The 10,000-nt window shown below is 34.1% G+C and overlaps 1 protein-coding gene across 7 annotated transcripts in view; it reads right to left on the bottom strand.

The window, feature by feature from the left end:
* The window catches only part of LOC124949036 (Down syndrome cell adhesion molecule-like protein Dscam2), a 134,088-nt gene extending 124,891 nt beyond the window's left edge, over nucleotides 1-9,197 (bottom strand). For 2 of the 7 annotated variants that reach the window (XM_047493517.1, XM_047493521.1), the window contains exon 1: nucleotides 8,169-9,197. In XM_047493517.1, the coding sequence (XP_047349473.1) occupies nucleotides 8,169-8,283 (115 nt within the window). In that variant the 5' untranslated portion in view covers nucleotides 8,284-9,197. The remainder of the gene's footprint in view (nucleotides 1-8,168) is intronic. The other 5 variants (XM_047493524.1, XM_047493525.1, XM_047493516.1 and 2 more) reach the window with 4 other exon arrangements.
* Between the last annotated feature and the right edge of the window lie 803 nt (nucleotides 9,198-10,000).

The following is a 10,000-nucleotide window of genomic DNA, read 5'->3' as shown; positions in this document are numbered from 1 at the left end:
TTTTCTTTCTTTATAAAACTAACGACATACGTTTAAACTTTTGATCGTCGTTGTATATTACGTGAAAACTTTAATAATTGTTTTATATTATTTTTATAATGATAACAATTATGCATAAATATTACAAAAGCTTTTTCTTTCAAATCGTCGCACAAATCGAATGGAGAATGATCGAAGAAGAATACAATAGAACATTGGATCCTCCCTTATTCCTTTCGTATGCTCTACATTTCTTCAATGTTGGTCTTTTCTTCGTGTCCGATAATTACGCCTGGAATAAGAACGTCGCACGATGTTCCCCCTTTTCTTTTGGCTCTAACTCGACGGAAAACTTTCAATCCCTATCACCAAAGCACCCTCGTCTATTTTTCACAAGGCAACATGCCTTCGTTCCTTCTCTCTTTCCTTGATGCTTTGCTAAACGTACGTCGTAGAGAATAGAGAAAAAAGAGATGGAGAAAAAGAAAAGAAATAGAAAAAGATAAAGAAAGGGAGAAAGGAAGAAGGGCAGAAAAGGAAAAAGAAAAAAAAAAAAAGGAAGAAAAGGGTAGGAAAGAGATAGACATATATACGTATACCATGGCTAAAGTGAGAGAAAGGGAAAAAATATAAAAGCAAAAAAAAAAAAAAAAAAGAAAAAAAAAGAAAAAAAAAAAGGAAAAGAGCGAGAGACAGACATCGTTAGAAAAAAAGAAAGAGAGAGAGAGAGAGAGATAGTTCTCTCGGTCTCTTTCGTTCGATGTGTATCAACTTCCAATCCTCGAGCGCAACGATGAATGGCCGTGGAGAATCAGCTACGGATAGTCTTGACGATAGGTGAATGGGTTGACTGGTTGGCTCGAGCTCCTCGCTACGAACTAGAGAAGCACCAATGCTCATTATTAGCCCTGAGTTTGCTCCGTCTATCTCTCTCTCTCTCTCTCTCTCTCTATATATATATATATATATATATATATCCCTCTATCTCTCTCACTCCCTCATTCTCTCACCACATTCACCCTACCTGGTACCACCGCACGCGCCCAATGGCTGCTGAGTAAACACTTTGATTTATGTGCCACGGTACCCCCGATAAGGATAAACTGACCCCCTGTGAAAGGGGTGGTTGCATTGCTGCGCTCAGCGCATACAGCTGCAAATCTCCTCACCCTCTCTCTCGCTCTCTCTCTCTCTCTTTCTCTCTCTCTCTCTCTCTCTCACTCACTCCTGCCGCATCTTCTCATTTCGAATTCTCTCTCCCTCTCTCTCTCTATCTGTCTATCTATCTTTCACTGTCCCTCTCTCTCTTCCTCTCTCCTCTACTTCACTTCACATACAAGCATCTCTATAAATGATACACGTACTCACACCGCTACCTAAAGCCAATATACACACGTTTGTTATCCTTTGCTATAGCATCCACCCTTCCTCCCTTCCTCCCTCCCTCTCTCTCTCTCTCTCTCTCTATCTATCTATCTATCTATCTTTTTGGTATTCCATAGTACAAATACGTGATTATTGCACGGTCTCGTTGCACTGGCATGTGTACGAGGGCATTCGAGAAACGGATACTCGAAACACAGATCAACGCCTGTTCTTATAATCAACCGCAAAAACATGAAAATCTATAAACGGCCACTCGTTATAGCTCATTAACAACTTCTTCAATATCGATCTATCGACGCAATATTATCACGTTTTATCTCTTATTTTTTCTTAAGCGTATTAAAACGCTTCAAAAATTTGTACCGTTGTATTCTCGTCCTCATCTAATTTGAACTTCTATTCTTTCTTTTTTTTTCTTTTTTTTTCCCTTTTATTTTTATCTTTATTTATTTATTTATTTTTTTGTTTTTTCTTTTATTTCTTTTTCCTTTTAATATATCGACGAGGTATATCAAAGGAGATAAGAAAAAGAAAAAGAGCGATCATTAAAACGAAATCAATTTAACTTAACACAAATTGAAATGTCCCTCGTTATCGTTAATAATTCGCCACACCATAATCCTTAATCTTTCTAATGGTAGAAAGAGAAAGAGTCGAGTATGCAATTTCTTAACCCGTCTTCTTTTCTATCTAAGGCCAAACGATTTAAGTTTATCCGTACATGAGTAATTACTTCTGTGTAGTCGCGTTATTAAACCAACACATACCTGGTACATACCATTTATGAAACTAAAGGATTCTTGGAAATTCTCTCTCTCTCTTTCTCTTCCTATATACATATATATATATATATATATAAATATAGGAAGTATATGTACAGTTGTTATCAGAAAGAAAGAGAAAGACGGAGAGAAAGATTCTACAGTAAAATCCTGTAAGCAACATGCAACGTCGTTGTTCTTGTCAGCTAGATGACTTATGTGAAATCAGCAAGTTGTAGAAACGAGTTGTCGCCTTTATATATCGATGCTCCAGTTTTGATACTCTATTTCCCTCTCCCTCTCTCTCTCTCTCTCTCTCTCTCTCTCTCTCGTTCTCGTTCTCGTTCTCGTTCTCTTTTACCTTAGACGCATATGTAACTATCACCACCAACAAGCAAGATTTCGCATAAGCGTGTCACGTTCTCTCTACCGAATGTCGTTCTGGTAAGCGGAAGAAAATTGTTGACGCATAAAATTACCCGACCTATTCACGAGCCCTACGCGTAAATGCTCGACATACTTCTATCTCTCTCTCTCCCTCTCCCTCTCTCTCTCTCTCTCTCTCTCTCTCTCTCTCTCTCTCTCTCTTTCTCTCTCATACTTTTATCGTGTATATAACTTCGAAGAGACCGAATATAAGAAAGCGAACGTGCCTAGAAAAATCTTTTGCATCGACGAATACAAAATTTTGTTGGAAACTAAAAAGAGTATGATAGTTCTTTAGAAAAAAAAAAAAAAAAAAAAAAAAAAAAGAGAAAAAAAAGAAAAAAAAAGAAGGTTGATTTATTGGCATAAAGAAAATATCCGAGATACTTTAATAACGTACACTAGTTTATTTAATAATAAATTTCTTTTTTTATTACGAACCATCAATGTCCATATCTATTAGAATATTTTTACAAATTTTCTAAAAATGTATTGATATATATATATATATATGATTGATTGTTCCGTTGAAAACTCATCTTGTCAACTATTTTCAATAAACATAACACTGCTAAACATTTTTCCATGGTACTCTCAATCGATCCATCAATTAGTCTTATATAAAACGTATAGCGATATGAAAAAGTATGAACAAGCTGGAGAGCTTAACTCACTTAGGAAAGTCACAGTGATGGAAGACCGTTACAGTCAGACATCTCGAAATACATACATAAATACATACGAAATACATACATAGTTTCGTACGATCTATCGACTCGAACGAAATGGCCAGTCCGTTGGTTGTAAATCCAAATGCTTGACATGATTTACGTACATAGAAAGAACTCTTCCTTCCTGCATTTATTATTGTTCATTGTCGTCGAAGAAGTAAAAGCTCAAAGGTTTGAAGAAACATTTACTATGGTGAAAAAAAAAGAGAAAGAAGAAGAAAGAAGAAAAAATAAAGAAGAAAAAAAGAGAAATAGAGAGAGGAAAATATTCCCTAACAAGACTCGTATTGTATTCGCCTACAACGTGGCGTCTTTCGAGTATATAATATACATATATATATATATATATACAAATATGTACATAAATACATATGTATATACATATGTAAATTATTTTTTCCTTTTCCCAAAAGTTTCTCCCGAGCCTCCTGTCCTGTCTTCTTAGAAAAGAAGAAAAAGAAGGAACAAAAAAAAAAGACAAAAAAAAGAAAAAAAAAAAAAAAAGAAAAAAAAAGACAAAAAAAAAAAAAAAAAAAAGGAAAGAAAAAAGAAAACAAATATTCACTCGAATCTAGGAAGGAAATAACCCTAAACTAACTACTCATACCTTTTTTCCCTCCCCCACTTTTATACTACGGAAGGAAACATTTACAAAGTTTTTTCTACGGTCCGAAAAGGGAGTAGATTTTCCCCGAGAAAAATGAAAAACGATTTATTATTATGCTGTGAAAGTTAACATAACCAACGGTACTTCCACGTTACCCAGAATTCGAAAGCTTTGTACCACGAAACATGCAGCTAATATCGTAATTAAAAGGGAAATGCATAAAGGACGTATATACGTATATACCTACATAGAAAGATATATACGCGTTATACGAGAGAAAAGAAAGAGGGAAAGAGAGAGAGAGAGAGAGAGAGAGAGAGAGAGAGAGAGAGAGAGAGAGAGAGAGAGAGAGAGAGAGAGAGAGAGAGAGAGAGAGAGAGAGAGAGAGAGAGAAAAGAAAAAAGAAACAGACAAATTTTTTTACTATGCGTTCACTGTGTTTCAACTAATAAATTTCATTTTTACCCAATGTTATTCGTTTTACGAGCGTGCAATAGCGTAATTTCCGTTAGCACAGAACATAACGTAGGTAATGGAATGAAGATATGCGGAACAGAAATGCGCGTGGAATGTTGTAGTTGTATGTACAAAGGAAAGGACTGTGCATGCCGTGCAAGCTCCGTTTCAATCATCTGATCAAAATCATTGCTATCTACTGCCCGTTACAACATACCACCTACGAACTTGCCACTATCTCTGACCGACATTAGCTGAACGTCATGAAGGAAGATTTACGTTGATCATCCGTCGTATTAACCTTAATTAACGACCGACTTTACACCTCACTTGAGAATTTCACTTTTACGAGTTCAATTGAATTTATCAATCAATTCAAATCAATTTTATCTCTCTTTCTCTCCCCTCTCTCTCTCTTTCTTTCTCTTTCTCCCTCTTTCTTTCTCTCGAACTTTAAATAATAAATAAATAAGATTTATGAGATATATATAAATATAAATAAGACATTATATATATATATATATATATATATATATATATATATATGAGATAGACTAAAAATGAATTTATCTTTTATACGATCTAAAGGCGACAATTTCATCAAAAGAATCGATCGATCGATCTATCGATCGATCGATCGTAACTACTACGATGTAATCGTTAATTCTCGTGGGAATTATTAATGCGCGGCTTATGTCAAAGCGGCTGATCGATTAACACAGGCTCTTCCCAAGTGCTGCTGCAGTTCAGAGATATATATATATATATAGATATATACATATATATATATATATATATGAAGCATATATATGTATAATATACATACATACATTACAGGCACACGCTCCTTTGGTACTCTCTTTGATCGAACTAACTTTTCGCTTTTATCGCATTAACGTTGATCGTAAATCGCATAAAACTCGCCGAAAAAAAAAAAAAAAAAGAAAAAGAGTAAGCCAATGGTAAAATAGCAACTCTAAAAATTCTTATCAAAGAGTAAATACGTATAATTAATGACGGTAAGGGATCTATCAAAGCGTAAAAGAAAACGAAAAATCATTGCTAGACGAAAAACGTGAAGAAAATGAAAAAATGGCTAAAACGATTTGAAGAGATTTTAATCGCCCACAAAAAATATATATATAATATAAAGTACATTTTCAAAACGAAACCTCCTCGCGTGTTTTTTCTTTCTCTTTCTTTTTCTCTTTTTCGATGTAACACATCAATTCTGTAACCTAAATTTAAAGAAGAAGAAATAGAGTTCATCCAATTTAACTAATATATATATATATATATATATATATATATATATATATATATATATATATACTTATATATAAATAAAATACGAGTTATTATTTTACGATAGTTAGATATATGAAATGAAATAAATAAATAAGAAAAGAAGAGAAACATTAAATGCAATTATAATAGAACGAATAGAAATTCAACGAGATTCTAAATGTAATAATAAGAATAAAATAGAGATGGAGAAGAAAACATCGTGTTCTTCTCGCGTAATAAATCGACGTATTAACTTACTCTCATAATCAAGTTAGTCCTCCTTTAAAAAAGCAACCCTTTTAAAATCCCCCAAAGCCTGAATCCCTTTTTCAAGCCTTTTTGAATCTATTTAGAATGACCTCCTTCGTAACATTGAAAAATTAAATCTGGCAATTAACTTTATATCTAGATTCTCAAATCCAGGTATAGACTAGGTATAGTACATAACTACACATAGCTTGTACGGACTAATTTCGCGATACATAGGCCGCATAATACGTACGAGTAATATCCTCAGGGCAGAGGGAATTCACGTACAGTAAACTTCGAGATGCCATATAACCGAAGGAAGTGAATTTTGTTTCAACAATCTCTCTCCACCATAGATATCCTGGATTATCGTGTATATCGTCTCCTTGTTGTTTAGAGAAACAACCCTCGATATTATCTCTTAACGCCTACTCGAATACTCGATTATTACTCTATTACACGATCTTCCTACTACGTTTATTTTAACTACGTTTACGATAACGATCGTGTTCCTATATATGAACTTTAATCATTGACAAAATTATCGATATAAATTATATTACGTATGTAAATAATTTTTATTAAATAAATATTAAATGTCAAAAGAGATCGTGAGAGATGTGATCAACGATGAATAAAAAAAAAAAAAAAAGAAAAAAAAAAGGAAAAGAAAAAAAAACCAAAAAGAAAATGAAGGACGAAAAAAAGAAAACAAAAAAAAAATTGAATTTCATAGATACATATATACATACATATGTATATAACGTCACAGTGATTGAACAATCGGCTTAGGGGTTAGCGTCGGCTTGCGTTTTCACACCCTTTACAACAGATTCACTCTGCCACATACGTCGGCTTATTGTCAGATACTCCAACGTTCTAGCTGTATCATCCTTAATCTTCCCATATTTCTCGTAAATTTCCTATCTGGGACGCTCTTAATACTTCTAAAGCGTATACGATAAACCATCAACAGTCAATGACATAGCGTTATGTGAATCTACGTGTATATGTATATGTCAAACAAGGTCATAAAAATGTTAATACGTAGTCGATTTGTTTATCTTCGTACTAATCACCAGTAATTTCTTTTAATTAAGAAATTACTATTATACATTTTACGTATTTCCCTTTTTTTTCTCTTTTTCTTTTCTTTCTTTCTTCTTCTTTTTTTTTCTTTGTTTCTTTTTATCTTTTTACCTTTTTTTCTTTTTTTTATTATTTAACATATTAACACAATGCGTTTATATAAATTTTATCAATTTTCTCTCTCTCTCTCTCTCTCTCTCTCTCTCTCTCTCTCTTCTCTAATGATATCTCGCATCGACCGTTTTTCATGTTAAATTTACGATGTAGCGACGATTGTTATTATCCCCCAAAACGTATCGTTATACTGTATTTACCATAACAATAAATTTTACAATAAATTATGTAAAATTAGAGAAAAAAAAAAAACGTTAAAAATTAACGGAACGTCATTAACATTATCGATATCGTTTGTACGTAATTATAATAATATAATATTAATAACGATAAGCGCGTCGAAGGATGTGATATATGTTAAAGAGAAATGAAAAGAAGAAGCAAAAAAAAAAAAAATTTTTTAAAACGAAAACGCTATCCACCATCATCATCATTCTAGGGTATGAATTCCTACAGCGGCAACGATTGCACACCAGTTGCAGAAATACTTCCATCATCCACTGCAATCGTGCGCTCTCACCAAACAAGCTAGTTTAACGTACCGCAAAAACAGCCGGTTTTTCCGAGTCATTCAGCCAATTCAACCCATGCGGATTCTATCTTTCAACGTACCAATGAAATTACAAATATACTTTCTCCGTTACAAATCCATAAATCCGTCGGGCGAGTTTTGCCCGCCCTTTGATTTCTGCATCTCTGCATTTATCAAATATTCGCTGCACGATATATCGTTAAAGAGATATTTAACAAACAAAAAACAAAAAACAAAAAACAAAAAAAAAAAAAAAAAAGAAAAAGAAGAAAAAAGCAAGAAGAAAAGAAAGAAAATTACGAAAGGGGAAAAAACTTTTTAACGTTAAATTAATCTCACGAAATCCTTATCGTATGAAAAAGCTCAAATTATTAAACGTTTAATAATTTTACGAAAGAAGAAAAAACTTTTTAACGTTAAATTAATCTCACGAAATCCTTATCGTATGAAAAAGCTCAAATTATTAAACGTTTAATAATTTTCTAAATATCTCCTCTATTTATATATGTATACATATATATTTATATATATATATATAAAAAAAAACTCACCAGTTACGAGAAGAAGGATAAAAAGCAGTCGTGTGGAGAACACGAGGTTTCGCTGCTCCACGTGGCTCGGTGTTACTTTCCATGCCCGTCGAAGGATACCTCGAACGAACTTCATTTTTGACGTTAATCGAAATTTTTCTCCGAAGAACGAACCTCCCGGAAAAAATATTTTACTTTATAATGATAATAAAGAGAAAGAAAGAAAGAAAGAAAGAAAGAAAGAAAGAAAGAATGAAAGAAAGAAAGAGAGAAAGAAAGATGAAGAGGGTAGAGACCTATCAAGGCGGAGGACTTATCGCCCTCCGCCCTCTCCTCGAAGGAGGAGAAGGTCGAATTAACTGTCCTCGCAGAACTCTTTATGTTTATTAATCTCCCTTTTTTTATTTATAATATGTAGAATTTAATAATGATCTATGTGCACACACGAAACCTCCTGTCCATAACCAAACCGATCAGTACTCGTCGCACCGAGCGTCAGCGAGAGACTGACCGGCTGCTCGCGCTCGAGTCGAATCAAGTTTCGCGGTGAATCGGTCCTCGGGTGTATACGGTTATCTTCGTTGACGGTCGGTTTCTTCGTTTTGCTCACGATACCGACCTTTTAACAACTGTGTACGTACCTACGTAACTTAGTATACGTATGTATCCGTATACGAACGTATATCTTACGTATTTCCATTTGTATTTGTTTATACATATGTATATATAATGTGCGTGTGGATTTTCACGACATGCGCGGCTGGCGCGGCGGGGGAGGGGGAGGAGGGGGAGAAAGGAGGCAATACGAGTTTCTAGAAGCTTACGAGAACCTCAGACCACAATCTCAAACCTACTCCTCTTTCTCCTCTTTTCCTTTTCTCCTTCTATCCCTTCCCATCATTTTACCAATCCTCATCCCTTCGAGACCATCTTACACAATCCCCCTTCGCTCTCTAACCCTCACCTTAAGAGTACATCTATATACCTATGGCAGCCACCATCCTGTTACGTTACCAGCTTCGTCCACCCTTCCTATCTCTCGTCTCTCTCCCTTTCCCCTTCTCGTTCCTCCCTCCCTCTCTCCATCCCTCCATCCCTCCTTCATACCCCTTTCTCTTTATCTCTAGCGAATACCATCAACCACCAACCAAACTTGGCCTGCAACCTCAAAGACCGAGAGAGCTCGGTGTAACTTTACGCTCACACCACTGATGCCACCGCTAACGCAAATTAAATAGTTCACCGCACACGCGGCCGATTAACTTTTTATCCGCCATTACCTATCCCTTAGCCTTTTCCATTTACTCGCAATTGTTTGCACAACGTTTTATTATCTTCTCGTCTTTTAAAACTTAACAAATCAAATGTCGTAATAATTTATTATAACTTATCTTTCATAATGGAAAATTAATTTGCATAATTTCTAATAAATCAAATGACAGATACAAATAATAATGATTACCTGTATAATATTCGTGTCTATTAATAAATCCATTCTTAGAAATAATACTATTTCATCGTACCATCCATGATTGATCAGAAGATAAAATTCCTTTTCTGATGATCATAAAAGTATTTCTAAAAAATTACAATTTGATTAATAATATTTATCGCCCCTTAATGATGATCCTTGATTATGATTGATGATCGTGAATAATCTATTAACTTACCTGCACAATAAGTAAATCGATCGTTTAATATCGAAACAGTATTTGACATAACATTTTCCTTGATGATAATAATATTTTCATTGTTTAAATTTTCTGCCTATGCGAACGTCGAATATTATTTATTCTCTTTTAGTATCACTTCGCAAACACGTACTTTACGTATCACATATATATTTTCTATTT

This window comes from Vespa velutina, chromosome 5, assembly GCF_912470025.1.
Source record: "Vespa velutina chromosome 5, iVesVel2.1, whole genome shotgun sequence".
Classification (NCBI taxonomy): domain Eukaryota; kingdom Metazoa; phylum Arthropoda; class Insecta; order Hymenoptera; family Vespidae; genus Vespa; species Vespa velutina.
The sequence above is the reverse complement of the archived record's forward strand: the minus strand, read 5'-3'. Positions and strand labels throughout refer to the sequence as shown.